This window comes from Primulina tabacum, chromosome 16 (assembly GCF_025594145.1).
Source record: "Primulina tabacum isolate GXHZ01 chromosome 16, ASM2559414v2, whole genome shotgun sequence".
In the NCBI taxonomy this organism is placed as follows: domain Eukaryota; kingdom Viridiplantae; phylum Streptophyta; class Magnoliopsida; order Lamiales; family Gesneriaceae; genus Primulina; species Primulina tabacum.
In genome coordinates, this window is record NC_134565.1 from 5407047 (window position 1) to 5433372 (window position 26326).

Below are 26326 nucleotides of genomic sequence, written 5' to 3' on the forward strand. Positions count from 1 at the left end.
ACTTAATCCAATAAATATGATGGAGTGTTTTTCGATTTATTAAAAGTTATAATTGGTGGTAACAGTGCAATTCAAATTTTTTAAATCGTACAACAGCTCAAACACCACGTTTCGATTGTTCTACCCAGCATAAACAATTGTTGTACCCAACAATTTTCAACTCAATAATTATACTCATTGCATCAATGAGACTCGAACTCGTGCCATGGACTATGATATCAATTGTAGGACCGAACGTTTGATGTTTTGCCAAAAACTATAATGAGTGATAACGGTGTAACTCAAATTTTTTAGATCATATAGAGTCTTAAGAATCACGATTCAATTGATTACCCAACATAGATCTTTACTACGCTAAACAAATGACCTTTTTCCATCTAAACAATTAGAAAAGCAAACAAAAAATTTGATGTAGAAGAATAAAGTTTATTTTGATATCAGTATTTATTACAAACATGCAAATATAGGCCGGCAATCCGGCTGGCAATCCGGTCATGGACAGAAGGTAACAAGGTAATTACCTCCTGCCGGACATGTGAACAAGCTAGATTTATCGTCGTAAGCATAACTATACGCCTGAGGACACAGCCGTTTGAAAATCTCCGAATAGTTTGTCGGCTTGCACGTGTCTGGAGTACTATACTGACCGGTGCAACAATACTGCGGCTGATTGAAAGCGAAACACGCACTTTTACAACCAATCACGCCACCCCTTCCATCCCTCACCGCCAATTCATTAGGACATCCATGATTATTAATATCGACGGGGCAAACCGCAGTAGGACAACCGTCGCTCTGCGGCTCCACGACTACAGGGAAATTGAAGCCATCGACGAGGCTAAGGTCGTAATAATCTTTGTTGCCATCTCCATTTAGAGTGAATTCGATCAGAGATACAGGAGGGGTACCGCCGGCTCCGTTGCATGCAACTTGACCCGATCCGCAATCTCCGGCAAGACACTGGAATCTGCCTCCAGAATTTGAGCAGGCGGATCGAGCCCAAATCCTTCCCGACCATCCGGCTGGTGCATTGAGGGTTGTTGAAGCTTTGCTTCCCAATTCAAACCCGGTTGGAATTGACCCCCCACGGCTAGTCAATGTTGCGGGCCATATAGTGTATGGACAATTGTTTTTTATTGTGAACATTGCCGACATACCTCCTAAAGAAAAACCAAATAAGTTAAATAGATATTGTTTATTCTTATAAAAAAAATTAGAAATTAATACAGTAATCATATTCTACATATATAAATTTTCAAAAAAAAAAGCAATAATTGTTTTTATATATAATGTGAGGTTCGATTGGACAACCATAGAGAATATTGATTGTCGTAAACGTACCCTCAAGCAAAAGTTGCAAAAAAATTATGTATAAAACTTTTTTTTTTGGGAAAATGCAAACTTTGTTCACAAAAGATATAAGGTTTTCGGATATATTCAAATGTAAATTATATTGTATAGATAACTTTTACATATAAGAAATCCAAATCAATATTAATCACAATATATTTCAAATCTTTTAAATATTAAAGTTATTTGAAATTCATTATAAATAATATAATCATGATGTAAACAAATAGAAAATGAATTTTATTTTTCTCTGTTTAATTCATTTAATAACGAAGATAAATTCAAAATCACGGATTTTCAATAATTTAATCTAAAGCAACTTAAAACTTTACTCTCCTCAAAAAAATTCGTCTCCGATTACAAAGTTTTCTACCATGAAATTATCATTAAAAAAGTATGTATTCTCTAAAAGATATTAAAAAAAACACCTCACCATAAACATAGCACAATAGAGAAACAGTGAGAAGTAAACAAACGAATTTCATCGTAGTTTGTCTCTTCAGAATTGATTAGATATAATATTTAAAGAAATATATATTACAGGCACACAATGTTGCATTTATATATATACCACACAGATCGATAGCAAAGTCAAAAGTCCATTGAAATTTTGGAGGCATTATTTTGGCAATGAAAAATTAAATTTATTTGGATTGATTAAATTTTACATATATATTTTAGAAAGATATACACATGAAAGTTATTATTACTTTTGTTTAGCCAAACAATCATCCACTATATGTTTCTAAATTGACTGAAGATTTGCAAAACATGGTGGAATTCAGTAGTGATACCTAAAGACAAAATGATAAATATTATGAAATATTACTTTAGATTATAAAGTAAAAATTGTGTGATTTAAACAAAGTAATGTGGACAAGCTAAGGGTGCTAAAAATTAATACCCATTGACTTTAAAGATACAAATAATGAGCATAATTTTTTTATTTATTTTTATCTTTGTTTATATGTAAGATATTTTTGTAACCTAAAAACATTGTTTGGTGCAAATGATGAGCTCTAATATATTTGTATCGTCTTCTGTTTGAAAAATAATTTATTGTTTTACATTTCATTATCACATGCTACAGTGAAACTTAAATTGCTGTTCGTGGCTACTATAAGTCAAAAGTGTGCTTTTGACAATAAGAAAAATAAATGTTAATTTTGATATAGATCATTGTAATTATATTATATATAAATGTCACACTTTATCTTTGGAAACCTTCTGCTGTAGGTCATGTATCTGGATTTTGGGCTGGCAATTCCCAAACTTAGCTTCCATGGGATGCTATCCGTGGTGAAAATGTATTTATTGTGCACTGAGGATCGACTAGATATGGAATGTCCAAGATTGGGGAGGAGTTCATGGCCGGAGTATCGAGCCATCTTCCTTCTATATTGGCATTTAGCTGCACCAGTTCCAAACAGGTTTCTATTTTATACTTTAGTTTACAGTCAACGTTACTTCCTTTTATCCATATGATGTCCTTGGCTTTTAACTTTTTAACTTCCTCTTAATGTGTGTAGTAGACCTCTTGGTGTTTTCTTGCATTAACTCATCCAAAATAATGACAGTAAGTGTTTTCTGTCATCTGATGTGAAAATAATAAACTGTTACAATGCACCCATGTTTGTAGACTTATATGTTTTGTCGATGTAATTGTACACATTCCGTGCTTGGCTCCAAGTCTTTATTTAGATGCTTGCGTGCTTTTCCTCCTTACACTTTTTACATACATTGTTTGGAACAATAATTATTCTTAACTAAAATCCTAATTCCATCTCACGCTAACATTGCAACTTTATTGACCTAGAACAGCAGATATTGCTTAAAATTCAGTTTGAATATGTCATCTTGTCATATCTTCAAAGGCACACAACACAAGAATGATAAATGTGGTTATCCATAAAATATTCTTCACATGTTCTAAATGTAAATAATAACTTATGATTCGCTTAAACTAATTCTTTTCGAATGTGAAAATCCTCGAGTTATGATCGACTTCAACCTAACATGTGGAGTGGAGCATATCATTGCTGGAGACCAGAAAATAGAGAAGCTCCCTTGAGAACTGCTTGCCCACCTGTAAGCAACTTTGAGATAAAGGTAGTGGATGATTGTGCAAATCCTTATCTGGCCTGGCCTCTGTACTTGTGCTGGAATTGACAGCCTTCGTAGATATACTAGTTTATATGAACTAATTTGTAACTCGTCTACTTTGTTGGGAGTATCAATTGATCAAAATATTTGAAGTAGTTGTAACATTTAAAAGATCTGAGGTTGTACGGTTACGTCATCTATAGTTTTTTATACAACGGCCAGCTAATGTTTTGTTCTATACGAGATGTTTCAAGAAATAGTGAGAGATGATTCATAAAAACAAAATAACATATTTTTATGTTTTATAAAATATTTTAAAATTGCTGGTAACATTTATTCTGTTTTCATTTCAATATATTTATGATATCGTCGCGAAATCCTCTATCTGTTATTCTCGATCAAAATAAGATGAATGAACCTAATTATCAAGATTGGTTGAATAATTTAATTGTTTTAAATTATGAGAAAATACCATATGTGCTCAACAAGGCTTATCCAAAAGAGGCGGCTTCCAATGCCCCTGCCGAAGAATTGGCCAAGTTTTAGAAATGATGGGACCATGACCTGCAACCTAGGAGTTATATGTTAGCTTCTATGTCAAACGAATCGCGGAGGTGGTTTGAGGATGTTGCAAATATGATTGACATTTACGGTTACTATAAGAGTAGTATGGTACAAAAACACGTCTTTTAAGGCATGCTACTGTCAATGATCTCATGATATCACGCCTGCGAAAAAGGGACTCGGTCCATGAGCATGGTGTGAGGATGATTGGCTCCTCGAGTAGCTAGTGGGCATGTACCTTGCCATCCCAAACGAATTTTCCACGGACATTCTACTGTTGTCATCGTCGCCATCATTTGATGGGTTTGTGGTGAACTTCAATTTGAACAAGCTGGAGGCTAGCCTTGAAGAGCTAGCCAATATGCTTATCGCATATGAAGCCACCATCAAGAAGAAAAAACTTGTTTTCCTAGTAGGCTATTTGTTGAGGACGAGAAAAGGCCCACAAATGAAGGGAAAAAACATTCTGCTCCTTTTAAGAAATACAAACCTACCAAGAAACAAGCTCCAAACACTTATAAAGGGCCTACAAAGCTCAATAAGACAGAGGATGTTTATTTCCAATGCAATAAGCCTGGACAATTGAAGCACAACTACAAGAATATCGAGCACAGAAGAGTTCTGACAATTATATGTTTCATATTGAAGTAAATATCTCCATTAATTCAACTTATTGGGCATTAGATAATGGATGTGATTATCATCCATGTAATGATTTACAGATGATGACAAGAAGTATGATGATAAGTGATGGTAAGACCTTCCTGATGATAAGCAATGGAGCAAGGGTTGCCATGAAGGTCATCAGAGATATTGTTTTATTATTAAACAATAGTTTTAAGTTACTTTTTAGATATGTTTTATACATTCATGACTTGGTTAAAAATATTATTTCTATTTTTATTATTGATAAAGATGTATTTTATTGTTTATTTTCTAAAAATATTTACAAAATTTAGAAGAATGAATGTTTAATTGAAACAAACGAATTAGAAAATGATATCTGTAACTTAAAAATAAAATATATTTCAACTAACAACGTCCTAGTAAATATAATTTCAATAGCAAACAAAAAAATAAGGTAATCGAAATCAAGCACAGTTATAGCACGCTAGGCTATAAAATATTTTTCAAAAAAGGATGCACAAACTAGTGGAAGATGCCATGTTTGACTTGTCAGACGTAAAGTCTCTTAATACATGTAAATCCTATCCGAAAAGAAAAATGACCAATGCTCATTTCCTAGGGAAAGTGGAATGTGCACATGACCTGTTGGATTTGATTTATACATATGTGTGTGGCTCGCTGGATGTTAGCACAAGACATTAGCATTCTTACTTAATTATCTTTATCGGTGACTTCTCGAAGTATTGGTATGAGTATTTTAAATACAAGTATGAAGCATTTGAAAGATTCAAAAAATTCAGAACTGAAGTAGATAAACAATTAAAAAAAAGTTTTAAAATGCTTTGATCTGATCTAGATGAAGAATACTTAAGTACTGAATTTCAAGAATACCTTAAGGAGAATGATATTATCTAACAATGGACCCCACATGTCACATCTTAGTTGAATGATGTGTCAGGACATCGTAATCGGAAATTGACGGACATTGTTCGATCTGTGATGAGATTCACTAAATTGCCATCATTTTTTTGGGGATTTGCACTTGAGACTGCGATAATGTTGTTGAACTAAGTTCATACAAATACAGTAAATAAAATACTATATGATATATAGATGAGAAATCTTTTCAAATATTCTTTCCTGAAAATATGGAGATGTCCTACTTTTGTGAAGTAGGCAGTGATGGATAAATTGAATAGTAGAGCCAATTTGTGTTATTTTGTGAGATATCCAAAGAATTCTATTGAATATTATTTCTATGATGCCAAAGAAACAAAGTGTTTGTTTTAGGAAATGCTACCTTATTGGAGAAAAAATTTGTAGTAGATATAAAAATTGGGGTCATAGAACTCGAGGAGATACGAGAAACACACATTCTTAAAATAAAAGAACTCACACCCCAACAGTCAATTGAAGAGATACAAGCTCTTACGAGATCCAAAAATGTCTCTAGGTCACCTAAGAGGATGATCATGCTTCTTGAAGAAGGCCAATATGAGCCCAATCTTGTACATAATCCATGAAACTTCAAAGAAGCATTATCAGATGTCGATTCATCCAAATGTCTTGAAGTCGTGCAGTCCGAGATGGACTTCATGTATTCGAACCAATTATGGTCCTTAGTAGATCCACTTGAGAGAATTGTTCTCATATGAATCAAATGAATTTATAAAAAGAATCTTGGAAAAGATAGGAAGATAATGACTTTCAATGCTAGATTGGTAGCAAAAAAATATACTCAAAGAAAATGTATTAAACATGACAAAACATTTGCTCTAGTCGTGATTTTCAAGTCCATGAGGATACTGGTAGCCATATCAGCAAGATATGATTATGAAATATGATAGATGTATATGAAGACGAAATTCCTTAATGGTGACATTAAGAAAAAGATTTACATGTCTCAACCTAAAGGATTCAAATCAGTGAAAAATGAGTATAAAATATGCAGACTACAGAGATCCATCTGTGGATTCAAACAGGAATCAAGGAGTTGGAACCTCAGATTTGACAACATTATCAAAGAGTTTGACTTTGTTAAGAATCCTGTAAAACTTTATGTTCACAAGGAGGTTAGTGTGAGTGTAGTGACATTGCTAGTACTTCATGTTGATGACATACTACTAATTGAAAATGATATAAGGATGTTGCAATTTCCAATTAACGAAAGAATGATTAGCTGGTAAATTCTCCATGAACGATATGGGGGAAACATCTAATGTATTAGAAATACAGATCTATATGTTTGGATCAAACCTTTCTTTGGCTTTCCTTTATGATCTACTAAGGGTTCGGTGCCAAATGATGGTGATAACCTTCCTTCCGAGATCTTTTTACTAGAACTTGGTTGTTGTTCTAGAGTTTGAATTTTGTTTGAATATCCTTTCAAGTTCTAAAAAATTATTCTCGTTTTTCAAGGATTTTTTCAATTTTACGTGGTACATAGTTAGCTGGCTGTCATAGTTTTGTACCATCTTTTAGATTTCTCTAAGATGTTCGAAAAGTTTAGAGAAATTCTGAAAATATTTCTAGAAAACTAATATTTTGAATAATACCCGAGTTCTTTGATCTGTTCCAATTTCCTCTTGATATCCTACTGAGTTAAATCTTCTTGTTTTAAATATTCCAAAATATTGAAATAAAACTTGAAAATAATAAATCTCGAACATATGCTCAAATCCATAATTTGAAAAAAATCTTCTCCTCAAACATGTAATTACACAGTAATAATATTGTATGTTTTGAACTATTTTACCTCGTTTCTGATACTATTTTCATGGCCCAATATAAAATGAGAATGTTGACATAAAACAATATGGGCTTAAACTTGCATTTGGATTTAGGGATTTTAGGACACTTCACCCTATTTCAATCATATATGGGCTTATGTCATGTCTCGGGTACAAGTCGTATAAGCGCGTTTGCACAATCCACTCGTGCAACTATCACTTCTTGCATTTCATTGTCTTATAAAAATGTTCAACTCAAGTTGTTATATGACTCTCTGTTATATATCATTCTATACTTATTCATACATCATGTTTTATTTATGTGGGATGAATTACTACAACTTTTATAGTGAATTAATTTAGTATATTTTTAAAAACCTTTTTCATGATAATATCTTTATATTTTTCCTTTTTCTTGCAATTTAAAGGAAGAATTTGGTTGAGAAAAATTCTTTTACTCAAACAATTTTTTGCGTAATTTCTTGTTATATTAACCATTAATCGTCAAATATATCAAATTATAAATGGTTATCTAATTTATCATTTTTTTTTAAAAAAAAAGAACTATCAAAACAATAAAAACTCAATATGACAATCAATCGTTAATGTAACAGAAACTTGCGGAAAATGTAAGAGCAGATTTTTTTCCAAGGTGATGTAGTTCAGTTCTAATCAACACATCTGATATTAATATCGACTTTTGTTAATGATGAGAAATCATAAAATCTTATTAACTTTTCTAATGAGATACATTAATTAAGTCTAAATTTATACCATGTGGATATAGAAAGATGCTTATGCCTCATAATATCATACTTTGAAAATATCGATCTATTTAAAGCACTCTTCGATAATAGGTTCGTTCGATCCTACCTGTGGGGGCAGCCCCCACAGGATTTAGATGGTCCAGATTTAGCCACATTTGTGATTTAAAAAAAAATAGTGGACCTCATGTATTTATGGCTAAATCTGAATCCTGGATCTATAAATAGGAGCACTGCCCTCACATATAGGGTGAAATATTCCCCGATAATAATCACAGATACGTGCACGCATGCGGTGGTTAGAGGAACTAATTAGGACAGCAAATTTTTGAGTAAAAAATATCCTCAAATTTGATCAAAAATTGCCTTTATAAATTTCAGCTCGGAAAATGTGTCCTACATCACATCCTAAGTTAGGATGGTGTTTGTCGGAAATCGGAATCAATTTTTCCTAAATAATTTATAAATGACAAAAATTTGTGTGAGACGGGTCTCACGGGTCGTATTTTGTGAGACAGATGTCTTATTTGGTTCATTTATGAAAAAGTACTACTTTTTATGCTAAGACTATTACTTTTATTGTGAATATCGATATGGTTGACCCGTCTCATAAATAAAAATTCGTGAGACCGTATCACAAGAGATTTATTCTTAGCCATGATAGATTATGAAAATTTTGTTTGATAAAGTATTTTTTTAAGAAAAACCTATTTATATTCCCCCAAAAAAATATTTGACAACTAATACGGTTTTTAAAAAACAGGTTTGTTGTTGGCCTTAATCAGAATTCGAAAAAAATAATATATAAATATAACCCTTTTTACCCTACTAAAACCTCTCCAAGTCACTACATATTTTACATAGAAAAAAATCTAAACAAAACTCCCCTTTAAAATCGAACAACTCTTCTAAATTGAAAATAATTTCGTGTTAATTGTTTAATATTATTTGATCAAATTAAAAATAATAATAACACATACAACGCGTGTGTATTTTTTACTAGTGTGTGTGTATATATATATATATATATATATGTATATGTATATTATTTTTCAAAAATCTCATTTAATATTAAAAACAAAATATCTATAAATTTTATGATGTCAGCTTATCCTCCTACAATTCAATAACATGGAATTCAATACGTGTTTGATAATAGTTATTTACATCTTTCTTTAATCACGATGACAAAAATGTTTAGTAGTTCCAAAACAAAATGTATCTAAATTATCTAATTTTATCGACATATTTTAACTTATAATCTCTATAAAGTAAGTTCCCGATAAAACTTCATGGTAAAAATAAATAAATATGGATTAATATTATATTTGTTAAAGAAAAAATTTACGATAAAAAGTAAAAATCTCAAACTCTCAGAATTTATCAAACTATATACTTTATAAAATTTTCTCTCTACTCAATTGTGATTTTTTTCACGCATTGAGAGACTTATTTATATAATTTCTTTGGAAATAATCCAAAATAAATACATCATTACATACATCAAACATACTAATTTTAAATATTTACAACTCTTATTTTCAACATTCATCTTTCTTATTTACAACACTCAAATATTACAGCTCATATTTTTTAACACTCCCCCTTGTGATGATGATCATGATCCAATATTGTCTTTATTACGTGTTTTATACTGCCTCGTTAAAAACCTTACTACGAAAAATCCATTAGGATAAAAACCATAGTAAGGGAAAAAGAGTGCAGTCACGTAAACTCCCCATCATGTTAACACGAACGATTCTTCACAAATTTTGTAGATTGCGCATCCCAATGTTATATATATGATTTCTGAATATTGTCGTAGGAAGTGCCTTTGTGAATAGATATGATGAGTTTTTACTTGATTAAATGTAACGAATATCAATATCTTTATTCTTCTCAAACTCTTGTGTAAATAAAAACTTAGGGGGAATATGTTTAGTTATGTCGTTTTTTATGTATCCTTCTTTCATTTGAGCAACACATGCAACATTATCTTCATATAGTGTCACGGGCTTCTTGTCGAATGATAATCCGCGTGAGATTTGGATATTTTCGGTCATTGATTTTAGCCACACTTATTCACGCCTTGCTTCATGTAGTGCAATAATCTCGGCGTGATTTGATGAAGTAGTTACAAGTGTATGTTTCTGTGAACGCCAAGAAATTGCAGTGCTTCCACGAGTAAATACATATCCTGTTTGGGAACATGTCTTGTGTGGATCAGATAAATACCCAGAATCAGCATAACCAATTGTGCTTTAGTTGGTATCTTTTGAATATAAAAGTCCCAAGTCTGTCGATCCTCATAGATAACGGAATATATGTTTAATTCTATTCCAATGTCTTTTTGTTGGATATGAGCTAAATCTTACCAATAAATTTACAGCAAAAGATATATCAGGTCTTGTGCAGTTTGCAATATACATAAGGACACCATTAGCACTTAGATATGATACTTCTGGACCAAGAAGTACTTCATCGTCTTCACATGGACGGAATGGATCATTTTTCTATGTTTAATGAACTAACAACCATTGGATTACTTTAAAGGATTTGATTTATCTATATTAAAACGTTTAAGGACCTTTTCTGTATAATTTCACTGGTGAACAAATATTCCACATTATATATGTTCAATTTGCAAACCCAGAAATTACTATGTTTTTCCAAGGTCCTTCATTTCAAATTCTTCCTTCAAATACGACACAACTTCTTAAATTTTTTTATTTGTTCCAATGATGTTTAAATCATCAACATATACAGAACAATTACGCATCCGGATGTTGTTTCTTAATGAAAACACAAGGGCATATTGAATTATTTACATATCCCTTTTTCATTAAATGTTCATTTAGCCGATTATACCACATTCGGCCGGATTGCTTGAACTCATATAATGATCTTTCCAATTTCACATAATAACATTATCTGGGTTTTGAACTTTGTGCTTCAGACATCTTAAATCCTTCAGGGATTTTCATATATATATATATATATATATATATATTACTATCAAGTGATCCATATAAGTAAGTTGTGACAACATCCATAAGACGCATTTCTAAATTTTGAGATACCGTCAAATTAATCAAATACCGAAACGTAATTGCATCCATAACAGGAGAATACGTTTTTTCATAATCAATCACAGGCCTTTGAGAAAAATCTTGTGCAACAAGTTGAGCTTTATATCTTATTATTTCATCTTTCTCATTTCGCTTTCGAATAAAGACGCATTTGTACCCAACAAACTTTACACCTTCAGGTGTAAGGGCTATAGGCTCAAAAACATTACGTTTATTTAGCGAATTCAATTCAGCCTGAATGGCATCTTTCCATTTTATCCAGTCCTGTCGATTTTTACATTCACCAAATGATTTTGGTTCATGATCTTCGTTGTCATTTATGATGTCAAATGTCACATTATAAGAAAATATCTCATCAATTTCTTTTATATCTTTTCGGTTCCATATTTTTCCAATATTAATATAATTGATAGAGATTTCATGATTCTCGTCAGTTTGTGGTTCTGACGGAATATTTTTATCATCATGTATTTATGTTGGAATATCATTCTTTATTTTGTGATCATCATGTTTCTCTATACTTTTTCTTTTTCGATGATTTTTATTGAAACGTCTGCTTATTCGTTTTTTTAAAATGTACTAAAAAATTTTTTTCTTTTTAAAACCTCACATAGCATTCGGCCGAATCATAAAATGTTTTGGAACAATTTTAAAAGTAAAACAACCAACTACTTTACCAAATCTAAAAATAAAATTTGAAAAGTATAGCTCATGCTATAATCTCTCAAAAACCACTCATAAATAAATTGTCGTAAAAAATTATCTTTAACATCACTAAAAATCATAAATCATAACTAGTGCGGAAAACTAGCGTCGGTCCTCGGGTTATGTGCACCTTCAGTCCAGTCAGATCAACCATCAAGACCTCCATTAACAATATTATCATAATCACCTACATCAATCACACCTGGTGAGTCTAAAGACTCAACACATCATATTCTTGATATCAAATAATACTAATACAGTTAACATATAACAGTGAAAAATACTTGTACTTAAAAATATCATTTTCATGAAGATGCATAAACTTAAAACATAACATTTTCGTAAACATTTTCGTGATGCATAAAACTTTAAATAAAAACATTTTCATAAATAATTTCATAGCAACATAAACATATTCATATTCATAACCATATCCATATTCGTATCCGTATCTGTATCCGTATCAACATATTCATATTCATGTTCATGTTTGTTGAATTCAGATCGTGATTGAGACTCGTATTCTTAATCGTATTGGGCGATGGATCCATCTAGAGAAAACCACAGTACTGGGCGACGGGGGACACCAGCAACACTCTCACCGGTCAACAAGGCCATGGCCAACGTATTAACATATTCGTATCAACGGAAACACGATCGCCGGGCTCCCACTGGGACCGTAACCCTCACGATATTTCCAACATGTAGTAGTCACAATCCTTCACATCTTTCAACATCTCGTATTACCATCACTTAATAAAAACATGTATATAATATCATTTTATTTTGAAATCAAGCATGCAACATATCTTTTAAATGTCCAATTTAAATCATAAAATTCATAAACATTTAAAAATCATAATTTAACATATTAAAATCATAAATATCCATAAACATTTTAAAATAAATATTTTTAACAGATTAAAATCCGTAAATATTAAAATAAACGTTTTAACGTATAAAAATCCTAGAAAGCCATAAACGTTTCAAAATAAATATTTTAACATCATAACCGTTTAAAATAAATATTTAAATCATAAACATTTAAAATAAACGTTTTAACATATTAAATCATGAAACATTTAAAATTGACATATTAACATATAAAAATTCCATAAACATCCATAACCATTGAAAATAATCATATTAGCACATTTAGGTACATATAAAACATGTTTTTGGTACAAAAAGTAAGCTTTAAAAATCACATTGGATGCACAAACGAAAATATATCATGGTGCTCATTTTTTTCATGCAATTTCAAACATAAAAATATAATATGGTGTGATGATGAGTAAAATGAGAAAATGGCGTGTCTTTGCGTATTTTACGCATGATAAAACGTTGACGAATCGAAGAACGATGACGAGGAGGACCTTGGCTTGAAGAACTCTGAAGAACTTGATGTTTTCCCTTCAAATCTCCTTGTGGGTGGCCGTGTAAAGCTTGAAGAAAGAGTTTGTAATTTTATGGGGTGTAGGCGTGAGTTGTTGTGTGGGTTTAGGGTGGGTTTTGTATAATATATATACTAATTAAATTCCTAACAAGGCTTAAGTCTATTAAGCCAACAAATTAGGCCCATTAGTCTCAATTAGGATTTAATTAAATATTAAAATAGTTTTGGTAAAAATAAGTTTGTGAATTTAATAACCGGGTTGTCAACAAGTTCGTATTTTTGTTGAAAAACCAACACCGATAAAATTTACGTCCCGGCGTATAAAATCACCACAAAACCCCCTTATTTTCAAAAATAAAAAAAACCCACAATCATATTTTAAATAATTAAAAACAAATAATCAATAAAAACATTTTCTATTTTTCAGCCCTCGGTCTCCGTTCCTCGATCGCAACTTGAATATCCTTTAAAATATATTTTAATGCAACCATGTAGAAAAATATATTTTAAACATACAAATATGCACCACATAATTAATTTATGTAATTAAAACAATTAATGGAATTACACAAAGAATTTAATAATTGCATGCATGTGATTCGCGTGGACCTTTAAATTTTCGGGGCGTAACAATCTTCCCTCCTTAGATTGAAGTTCGTCCTCGAAATTCGCTTATCCTTAATAACCCAAAGTTTTGACTTAGTTCTAGTATCCCAAAAATCCACGCTTCCGCTGCGCTACTCTGATCAAACTTAATTTCTAGAATGTCCTTATGTCTCCTTGATCCCAATTAATTTTACCTTCTAAATCCTTATTTTCAAATAGCAACTTAAAAAGACCCAAATGACTTAGTGCTATTACTATTATAACATCGAATTTCAACTTTTCTTAAAATTCCCAATATAAAAATATGGTTGACCATACTTATCGTATATTACTTTCTTTATTTATTTCCAAAATGTTCATCAACTTATCAAATTTCAATCTTAAAATCCCAAACGCATCCGCTAACGCCTAGAATTTTCAAGCCTAATATCGATTCATTCTTAAAAACCCTTGATTAACATTCCTTATAACATTATAACTAAGATATCGCAATGTTCTAAATATTCTTTCTAGCCCAAATCATCACAAATTCCTATCAATTAAACCATCGAATTACCGCTTTTTTGCTAAATTAGTCCCCAATTTTCTTAATAATTGCAAAACTAATTCTTAATTTCCTCAAAAATTATCCTAATTGGTCCTTAATTTTAGGAATCCTACTATTAACCCATAAATTCTTAACATTCATAATTCACTTCTACGGGTTTCCCATAACATAAATTCAATAATTTAAACTTATTTACCCAAAAATCAATTCTGTTAGACCTAATTTATTGTGGTGATGAGAATCAAAACCAGTAGAAATAACACCAACCAGAAGATGATGCAAAGCAGTAGCCTTTGTCTCGCTTTACCAGAAGCAGTACTTTAGTTAGTACTCAATGGCTTAGTGTAATAGAAGCAGCACTTAGTCCTACTGGATCAGTACTTAACAACATTTCCACTCGATTGTTCAAGTCTTAAATGTTACCGTTACTTTACCTAGTACTAAGCATTAATTGCACCATTAATGCTGTACGAAGTCATTTAATTCGCTTTACCAGTTTTGGTATAAAACAAGACTGACAATGTTGAAAGCTTTTTGCAGGATCCTCTTTAGGAAATAAAGCTGTTTCTATCAGAAATCAAAAGAGCTGTTTTTTATTATAGATGTTGGATTCAAGTTATCTATATATATGCATCAAAACCATTTAGAGAACAACGCTGATCAGTTTATCTATCCAACGCTACATTGAGCAATCGCGAACCAATCATCATCTTCTAAGCTCAAACTTGCAGAAAAGCAGTAAATGCTTCATATTATATATCTGATCTTTGGAGATCATTTTGTACTGCTATTTCTTCATCTCTTCAAGCAAAACACTTTATTATATTTCGAAGAAGAGTTTGTAAACTGAAAAAGAGTCTTTTCCAGAACCTTGTTGTATTTAACTTTTGTGTTGAGTTACTAAGAGTTTCAGTAGGCAAAAGATAAACCCTACTGAAGTGGGTGTGTACAAGGGTGTACCGTAAAATCCATAGTCTTTTAATGATACCTTCTGGAAACAGAAGAAGGGGAGACGTAGAAGATTTTATCTTCGAACTTCCAGAAACAACTACTGTTTTATTGCCTACTGTTATTAATGTTTTCACCTTACTCCATCGGATCGTTTCCGCACTTATTATTGTGATCTGCTGGAATTACACTCCAACAAGAACAACTACAATCTCTAACAGGATTCTAGCACCCTTTGCAAAAACTATCGTCAAAGGAGTAGAGTGTATTCACCCCCCTCTAAACTCCACATCGATCCCTAACAAGTGGTATCAGAGTAGATTTCTCTTGTTCTGAAAATTTGCAACAATTATGGCACATTTTAGCAAGGTTCCCATGTACTCGAAAGAAGATTTTGATGATTGGAATATCCGGATGCAAGCTCATCTTGCAGCCCAAGATGATGACATGTGGTATGTCATCACAGACGGCCCATTAAAGATCTTAAAGCCAAATGCAGCTATTGCTGTTATTGAGGGTGCACCACAAATGGTTGAAAAACCAGGAAACGAATGGACTGGCAAAGATAAAAAGAAAGCCAATCTTGATAATGTTGCGAAGGACATTCTTTATAAAACTCTTGATAAGAACACCTTCAGCAAAATCAAGATGTGTTCTACTGCGAAAGAAATCTGGAAAAAGCTCATTCAGATATGTGAAGGAAATGAGCAGACAAAAGAAAATAAACTGTCTGTAGCTATGCAGAAGTTTGAAAATCTAAAGATGTAGGCTGGTGAAACTCTAAATGAGTTTGATGAACGATTCAGCAGCTTAGTCAATGAGCTAGCAGCTCTGGGTAAAGAGCACGACAACCGAGAAATAGCGCTCAAAGTAATGAGAGCCTTACCCAGAGAATGGGACGTGAAAACCATGGCTACGAGAGTATCTAAAGATTTGAACAAGTTAAAACTGCATGACCTCTTTGCAAACTTAAAAGCCTATGAGTTCGAACTGGAAGTAAGAAGCGGAGAAGAGCCCTCATCAAATTTACCGAGCAAAGCTCTTGCTGGCACTACTACTTCTTCTACTGTCACTGCAGTTGTTCCACAAACTTTACCTGCTGTCATCATTGATAGCACATCTGAAAAGACTGCTGAACAGATCAGCAGTGACGCAATGTCTTTGTTTGTAAAGAAATTCTCCAGATTCATGAAGAAGAATCATCGAGCATACCAAGGTCCCAATCGAAACTTCAAGAAGGATTCACCATCTGGTGACATGGCATGTTTTAATTGTGGAAAAGTCGGGCACTTCATTGCTGACTGCCCAAAGCCAAAGAAAGATGATCAGAAGAAAAGAGATTACAAAAAAAATGACAAGAAGATCATAAGAGACCGCAAGGCGATGATTGCTGAGGAAAGCAAATCAAAATGGGCGGACTCTAGTTCTGAATCTTCTGACTCAGAAAGTCATTCTACTGATAGCAATGCAGAAGAGATCAAATGTCTAATGGCAGACACTGAATCAACCTCGACATCTACAGAGGTAATTGACTTTGACTCTGACGAGTTTACACGAACTGATTTAATTAAAGCATTGCATGACATGGTGGAAGAGTACTCGAGACTTTCTCAATTATTCGAGGAAGTTAAGACTGAAAATCAAAACTTAAAAAATCAATTCAGTAAGCTCACTTGTTTACAAGAGAATAGCTGTAATGATTTAAAAGTTGAGATAAGTAAGTTGAGAACTGGGAATGAAAGAGTAAATGCAGATTACCAGACAATGAGGTCTGAGAATCAGAAGCTGTCTGTTCTGGTAAATTCTTGGAATAAGTCTTCTGTTTCATTAGAAAAGATGCAAGAATTGCAGAAGCAATCCGGAGATAGAAGTGGTCTCGAATTCAACAATAATGAAAGCACTTCTGAAACCAGTACTCAGCCAGATCTGGATACAAGCAAAGAAAAATGCATTCGTTTTGTTAAATCCAGTGTGGTATATGAACCAGAGGTACCAACTGTTCAAGTTGAAAGAAATGTAAATCAGACGAACAAAAGGAAGCATTATGGTCTGGGTTATGTTGAACCTAAGGGGAAAGTTCACCAGAGTTCTGGATCCAGTAAAGGATTCAACTTAGGAGGACAATCTTCTATGAAGGTTAAAAACTACCAGTACTACAATTCTAGACCTGTTCAGAAGAGATACAGGCCAGACAACAAAAACAGAAGGGAGAACAACATTCTAAGATGCATACTGTTAGAAATAACAGACCCTCTGCTGCACACACCTCTATGGATACCAGAAGTACAAAATCACCGAAAATTGTACAAATGTGGGTTCCTAAGGGACTAATAAGGCTTGGACCCAAGTAGATTGGGTACCAGATACTAAAATTTGTGTTTGTAGGAACAGGTGAAGAAAGCTAAAGTAAGTAGCTCCACATGGTATCTGGATAGTGGATGCTCCAGACACATGACTGGACAGAAAAATCTGCTATCAGAAGTAATGAATTGTACTGGACCAAAGATAACTTTTGGGGACAACTCATAAGGTAAAACTGTGGGTAAGGGTAAGATTATCCATGGTAAAATAACTATCAATGATGTACTACTGGTTGAGAATCTCTGTTATAACTTGATTAGCATTAGTCAACTGTGTGATAATGATTATTCTGTAGCTTTTCAGAAGCACATATGCACAGTTAAAGATTCTGCTGAGTCTACTGTATTAACTTGAAAGAGGGAAGGCAACACCTACAAAGTCTCATGGAACTTAGATCATGCTACTGTTCCTACATGTTTAGTTGCCTCTCTTACTGATAAGCACTGGCTCTGGCACAAGAGATTGAATCATCTAAATTTCAAGACAATCAATAATCTCAAGAAGCAGAACATAGTTGATGGTTTGCCTGATATTAATTTCGTTAAGAATCATGTCTGTTCTGCATGTCAGCTTGGGAAACAGATCAGATCCAGCTTCAAGAACAAAGGTAGTAAATCAACTTCAAGGTGTTTGGAATTGCTGCATATGGACTTATTTGGTCCAATCCCTATCATGAGCTTAGGGGGAATGAAATACACCCTTGTTGTTATTGATGATTTTTCTAGATTCACTTGGGTAATATTTCTTGTTGGAAAAGATCAAACCAATAGCCTCCTGATCAAGCTTCTGAAAAAGATTCAAAATGAAAAATCCTCTTCTGTCATTAAAATCAGAAGTGATTGGGGTACTGAGTTCACTAACAAAACTCTTGAGTTGTACTTAGATGAACAGGGCATTCATCATGAATATTCAGCTGCCAGAACGCCTCAACAAAACGAAGTAGCTGAGAGGAGAAACAGAACTCTTAAAAAAGCTGCTAGAACAATGCTAGCAGATGCAGATATCTCTCAGCGCTTCTGGGCAGAAGCAATCAACACCGCATGTTACACACAAAACAGAACAATGATAAACAAAAAGCATAATCAGACTCCTTATGAGATATGGAAAGGGAGTAAGCCTAATGTATCTTATTTTCATGTGTTTGGTTGCAAATGCTTTGTGCTCAACAACGGTAAAAACTACTTATCTGCATTTGATTCAAAATCAGATGCTGGACTTTTTCTCGGTTATTCAGCAGTAAGCAAAGCTTTCAGAATCTTCAATAATAGAACTCTCAATGGTGAAGAATCTGTTTATGTTGTCTTCGATGAAGACAGCAGTGCTCCTGAAATTTCTAATATGTCAAATTTGAGTAACATGATAGACATTTTCAAAATCCAGAACCACACATTCCAATAGTGGAACCAGAAGTACATACATCAGATTTACCAGCACCAGCAGCTGACAATCCAGAACCTGCTACTGGTTCAGCTGAGATCAATCCAAATATATCAAACCAGGAAGAAATCCCTTTAAACCCTTTTATTTGGAGAAAATCACATCCTCTATCTTTGGTTATTGGAAATTTAGCAGCACCATTGAGAACCAGAAGGCAAATGATTAATGAATATATGCATGCTGCTTTTATTTCTCAGGATGAACCAAAGAAAATTGAAGAAGCTCTTCTGGATCCAAGTTGGATTGAAGCTATGCAAGAAGAACTGAATTAGTTCAAAAGGAACGAAGTTTGGTTTCTAGTACCTAGACCATCTCACCAAGCTGTTATTGGAACCCGGTGGGTATTTAGAAACAAACTAAATGAAGAAGGCACTGTGATTAGAAATAAAGCAAGACTGGTGGCTCAAGGTTTCAAACAAGAGGAAAGAATTGACTATGATGAAACTTATGCACCAGTAGCAAGGCTCGAAGCTATCAGAATATTTTTGGCCTTTGCTGCATTTAAGAATTTCAAAGTTTATCTAATGGATGTGAAGAGTGCCTTCCTAAATGGTCTACTACAAGAAGAGGTCTACGTCGAACAACCTCCAGGTTTTATTGATCATTTTTCACCTCATCATGTATTCAAATTACACAAAGCCCTATACGGTTTAAAACATGCACCTAGAGCGTGGTATGACACTCTGTCACAATTTCTTGTCAATCATGATTTTACAATTGGCATAGTAGATAAGACTTTGTTCACTTTAGTCAAGAATAAACATATTCCATTGGTACAAATTTATGTTGATGACATTATATTTGGGACAACTAACCCCAAACTGTGTGCAAAGTTTGCTAAATTGATGCATGATCAGTTTGAAATGAGCATGATGGGAGAATTAACATTCTTCCTAGGACTGCAGATCAAGCAACTTGATACTGGAATTTTCATAAATCAAGCTAAGTATATCAAGGAGCTACTGAAAAAGTTTGGTATGGAAGCATGCTCTGCTGCTTCAACTCCAATGAGCTCATCTACCAAGCTTGATAAAGATGAAAGTTGAATTTCAGTAGAGGTAACTCAGTATCGTGGTCTTATTGGCTCACTATTGTATCTTACTGCCAATAGACCTGATATCTTATTTGCTGTTTGTATTTGTGCAAGATTTCAATCTAACCTCAAGCAATCTCATTATATTGCTGCTAAACGTATTCTGAAGTACTTAAAGGGAACTCAAAATGTTGGCTTATGGTATCCCAATGATTCATCTTTCAATCTTATTGGATATTCAGATGCTGATTATGCAGGTTGCAAACTAGACAGGAAAAGCACAAGTGGTTTTTGTCAATTCCTTGGTGATAGGCTGATCTCCTGGTTTAGTAAAAAGCAGACTTTCATAGCTACGTCTACTGCAGAAGCTGAATACCTTGCTGCTGAAAGTTGCTGCTCTCAAATATTATGGATGCAACAACAACTTAAAGACTACGGAGTTCATGCCTCTGAATCACCTATCTTCTGTGACAATACAAGTGCCATTGCAATTACGCAAAATCCAGTACTTCCTTCCAGAATGAAGCAAATCGACATCAAACATCATTTTATAAGAGATCATGTGCTGAAGAAGGACATTCGTCTGGAATACGTCTCTACTGATTTACAGGCAGCAGATATCTTTACAAAACCTCTGCATGAGAATAAGTTTTCATACTTTCGAAATATACTCGGTTTAATTGATTTAACTTGACTTTATTGATGTTATCATTTGGTTGAATATTATCAAATTTATGTTATTACACTAACATTGATTTATTTGCAGAAAAATAAAGGAACAACATGTCACAACCACTGTTATTTTATTTAGAATGTAATCGAAATCAGGTTACACTGTCTAATTCATTTCCTACAGAGTCTTGCCACTCGGAAATCCAGTTAACTCGTGACTCCTAATCCTTTTAAAGGATTCTATACTGGAAATCTTTTCAAGCGGATGTCATTCCTTCCAAAGCATCATCTGAAGCAGAACTCTATCAGTAGCAAGCTCAGAAACCTGATCAACTTCAAACTCCCATTTGTACCTTCTGACTCTTGCTCTTTGAGCAGTAGTAGAAGCCAAACCATTCTGATACACATTCTGCAGCTCCTGCACTTTGAACCATACAGACATGACCTTTATCCAGACATATTCCTCAATGGTCCTCTTCAAAGTTTCCAGATGTGGAAGTGTCTCTGGTGTTACCAGGACATGAGTGCTGCTACAGGCATCCGAATTGCTTGAATCCGACATATCCACTTATTGTTTCCTTAACAATTGTTGTTATCTTATTTATAGACATGTTGCATTTAATGGTGAAGAAGTTGAAGAGTCTCAAGTCAACCGAACCGTTCTACTGATTTACACAGATTGAGTTTTTCTTACTCATATTTTTTTTATATATCATTCATTCAATGAAAGCAGTAGATAAACAAAGCATGTCAAAATGAGATTTTTCATTCATAAAACCAGAAGCATTACATTGAGTTTATCTACTACATTTGTTGATATCAGCAGCTTGAAGTACTTCTATGTTGCAAAGTACTTAAACAGGAACCTATCTAAGGGCTGCTGGAATCCCCTCTCTTCGCATGATCGTGGTTTGTGAAAGGGATTATCCCGCAGCTTAGTCCTAATAAAAATGAACAATCTAACTGATTGTTCATATTATAAACCAAGGAATTTCTTCCAAGCCTTCATATCTTGAAAAAGGATGTCTTCAAACATCTGCTTACGAGAGGCTGGACTTTCGTATTTGGAGTTCCTCTGCTGATTCTGACTCTGGAGAAGACTCCGAGAGATCGTTTGAACTGCTCATTTGTTTTGATTTGATGAAAACTTTAAATGACTTAGTTTGTGAACTTGCAGGCATTTATATAGAGTCTCGGGAAGCTGAAGAGACGGCTATCTGACTACACGAATACCAAGATTCAGCTATCTTTTCCTCAGAAATCGTATCTTCGCATTTATTAGTTGCATTGATTTAGGGGGAACAGTATATTAGTCAAACTAAGATTTTTTTGCTTTATCAATAACAGATAGAATGTTTGTCTTTTCGATAAAACAACGTGTCTACTGGTTTCATCAAAGTGCTGAAAATATTTCAGTTCCCTGTAACTTCCAGCAGACGTGATCATAAAACGACAAATCTTCTTCTGATTATTTTCAGTAACCAATTGGAAATCCTGCTTCTTTCAAAATTTTTAAAATCATTAATTTTGCTGACACCCTCTGTTAACTTTTCAAATACTCAATCGTAAACATATTGACACGTGTCCTTATGTTTAACTGATGGCTGTACATTTTTGAATTTTAACCGCCTCTCTCATCTCTTTTCTCTTTTATGCTTTCAGTATTCTGATTATCGACTACTACTTTCGCTTGCACTCATATTCTCTTCGAATCCTTTTTACTTACAGAAATGGCCGGAGCTTACACCTTGAATGCTTACCAAGTTAACTTTGCTTCTGTCCTCACTATCAAGGATGGGAATCTTCTCAAGATGTTCAAAGCTATTGAGACAAGTGTTTCCAGAAGCCGTTCCTACTGCACCACCAACCACCCTGTTTCAAAACCAATTGCTGTTTCTGCTCCCACAACATCTACTGCTTCAACTTTCAGACCCGTGTCTGGAGTCGTTATTCGTGAATCAACTGTCGGGTCTTCTAACTTTCGACCCATAATAACTGCCTCATCGACAGGAAAAGGCAAAGGAAAACTTTTTGACGAACCGCAATTTCTAGCTGCCAAATCATCTGTCTCTACTGGCATTGCTCTTCATTTAGAAGAAATTGAAAATTCAGCGAATGAAGAAATGACCTTCTTTGATGAATTACACAAGGTTCGGGTCTTCCATCCCCTCACTTTTTTCAAAACAAAAGGTGTCTTTGGAAGAATGGTGAAGTATGAGAAAAAGGTCTTTGAATTTGCAAAGACTGAAAATGTGATTGAAGCGATGCGACGCCGCAACTTCATTTTTGAGCAGCTTAAACGTCAGAAGCTGGAATCAGTATTAAAGACTCTTCAATCTAATTTTGATGCATTGATTCCCACTGCTGCTCAAGATCAAAATGTGATCCTTGTACTAACTGACCATTTGAGAATAATGGATGAGCAACTTCTTGCTCAAGAACAGACTTTTGGAGATTCTGAACCATATTCAGTAGGCCTTATTCCAGATCTTGATCAAATTAAGCCAGTTGAGGAACGAACTATAGCTCCTACAGAAGCCAAGGTTTCTAGTACTCCTGCATCAAACAAGTTGCCTACTCAGTCTTCTTCTCTCATATCTGTTCGAGAACTGGCTTCAGTAGATGAAGTCATTCAGTCTATCACTCGAGATGTTTCTGCGGCACCGGACACAATTCAAGCTGATGAATCAGTCCAACCAACAGTCCTATCAGCAGATCAACCCCAGGAAGAATCGCATGCTGCCCAATCTCCCTCATTGCCAAATTTGGAGATCTTCTCCACTGAACATCAAGAGGAGATGGTCGCGATCTTGAATGATCCGATTCAACCCTGCCGAACAGTTGGAGGCCATCGAAGTCGTGCAAACAGAAGAAAGCACACTTCCTGAACCTTCTGCTGTTATTGAACAAGCTGTTGTTGAAACCGTTGCTGCTGAGCAATCTACTGTTAATGAAGGATTTTCTACTGCACCATCTACTGCTATCGTTACTGCTCCTACTGCTTCAGTCTCTTCTACTGCATTAGTTGTCATTCCTGCTGACTCACCTTCTCAAATTGCTCGCATTGCACATATTGCTGAAATTAGAGAACGAATGCGTGAAAAAAGCCAATCCCCAGAGGAAGATCAATTCAATCTTGAATCTGAGATTGATCATCTTAAATGGACTATTGATAGCCTATCAGAGACTGTCAAGCGCTTATCTCATGCCCATGCTGGTGAGGTCTACGCCACCACCAATTTCAGAGAACGAGTCATGAAGTATGTCAGCAATACCGCGGAATCATTGGCAAAAATTGAGGTTGACACTCAATTCTTCAGGAAGAATGTACTCAAAAGCCATGCTGACCTTGTACTTGGACAATCTGATGCTCGTCGTACACTCTCTACTCATGATGCGGCTCTTCATTCTGTTTCTACCAAAGTTGACACTATGGACTCCAGACTCGAAACTATCAATGCTCAGATTGCGTCCCAATCTCAATCTATTCAGGCTCTGAATGATCAAGTTTCGAGTCACACACCAACTCTGGAGATTCTGCATAACGGCATTATTACACTTACTGGACGAGTTGATCTCTTACTTACTCGATTTCACGCCGCTGATGCCAAATAGGGGGAAACAGAAGGCATGATGGAAGCACAAGGAAGAGGATCAGAAGAAGGAAGGACTGGAGAAAATCAAGCAGAACCATCCCACAGAAATCAAGATCCTCATGATGAGGAAACTATGTTCCGAGTTATTGGAACAGATGACTAGGATTTCTTGATCTTTACAAACTCTGTTCAAACTGTTTATTTACTTATTAATCATCTGGTTTTAGTTGTTATTTGCTTTATTATTCATTGTTACTAACTTCCAGGTTTTGGCATCACCGCAAAGGGGGAAATTGTTAGACCTATTTTATTGTGGTGATGAGAATCAAAACCGGTAGGAATAACACCAACCAGAAGATAATGCAAAGCAGTAGCTTTTGTCTCGCTTTACCAGAACCAGTACTTTAATTAGTACTCAATGGCTTAGTGTAACAGAAGCAGCACTTAGTTCTACTGGATCAATACTTAACAGCATTCCACTCGATTGTTCAAGTCTTGAATATTACCGTTACTTTACCTAGTACTAAGCATTAATTGCACTATTAATGATGTACGAAGTCATTTAATTCGCTTTACCAGTTTTGGTATAAAACAAGACTGACTATGTTGAAAGCTTATTGCAGGATCCTCTTTAGGAAATAAAGTTGTTTCTATCAAAAGAGCCGTTTTTTATTATAGACTTTGGATTCAAGTTATCTATATATATGGATCAAAACCATTTAGAGAACAACGCTGATCATTTTATCTATCCAACGCTACATTGACCAACTGCGAACCAATCATCATCTTCTAAGCTCAAACTTGCAGAAAAGCAGTACACGCTTCATATTATATATCTGATCTTTGGAGATCATTTTGTACTGCTATTTCTTCATCTCTTCAAGCAAAACACTTTACTATATTTCGAAGAAGATTTTGTAAACTGGAAAAGAGTCTTTTCCAGAACCTTGTTGTATTTAACTTTTGTGTTGAGTTACTAAGAGTTTCAGTGGGCAAAAGATAAGCCCTGCTGAAGTGGGTGTTTACAAGGGTATACTGTAAAATCCAAAGTCTTTTAGTGATACCTTCTGGAAACAGAAGAAGATGAGACGTAGAAGATTTTATCTTCGAACTTCCAGAAACAACTACTGTTTTATTGCCTACTGTTATTACTGTTTTCACCTTACTCTATCGGATCGTTTCCGCACTTATTATTGTGATCTGCTGGAATTACACTCGAACAAGAACAGCTACTAATCTCTAACATGATTCTAGCATCCTTTGCAAAAACTATCGTCAAAGGACTAGAGTTTATTCACCCCCCTCTAAACTCTACATCGATCCCCAACAATTTCTTATAACCAATCTTATCTTTCATAAAAACTTAAAATCTCAAATTATACATTTTTATATTCCCAAAGTCGTTGCAATCCTCGAATAATTATTACTTATGAGTAATTCCCAAAAATTAATTCAAATAGTAACCATGAATCATAAATATTTTCTTAGGAAACCTACGTGTCCCAAAAGCATTCGTAATATTTACGATTAACTTATGATCCAAAAAGTAGAACGTCAATACTAAAACCCAAAAATCAACATAATCCACTTCCACCAAAAAGCCAACATGCATTAAAATCAAATAATTTCTTATTTCATATCGTAACACATAAAAATTCTAAAGCATATAAATCATAATGCTATTAAACATGGGACGTGAACATATAATTCATATAATTATGCAGGTGACATCATAAAATCATATAAAGCATGTAAAACTTACAACTTTGAGGCTTGACGACTGATCTTCCCGGCACTGA

The 26326-nt window shown here is 34.1% G+C and overlaps 1 protein-coding gene across 1 annotated transcript; it reads right to left on the reverse strand.

Annotated features, from left to right (window-relative positions):
• Nucleotides 1-492: 492 nt before the first annotated feature.
• LOC142530210 (thaumatin-like protein 1) lies at nucleotides 493-1886 on the reverse strand. The gene is made up of 2 exons (XM_075636009.1): nucleotides 1784-1886; nucleotides 493-1157 (listed from the first exon to the last, which is right to left on the reverse strand). The coding sequence occupies exons 1-2, from the start codon at nucleotides 1833-1835 to the stop codon at nucleotides 493-495; spliced, it is 717 nt and encodes a 238-aa protein (XP_075492124.1). The 5' UTR covers nucleotides 1836-1886.
• Nucleotides 1887-26326: the final 24440 nt, after the last annotated feature.

Bases quoted from the DNA above. Each gene is read 5' to 3' on its own strand.
- LOC142530210 (XM_075636009.1), bottom strand. From the start codon at position 1,835: ATGAAATTCGTTTGTTTACTTCTCACTGTTTCTCTATTGTGCTATGTT. The intron at 1,158-1,783 runs GTGAGGTGTTTT...TTTCTTTAGGAG, and splicing joins TCTATTGTGCTATGTTTATG to GTATGTCGGCAATGTTCACA.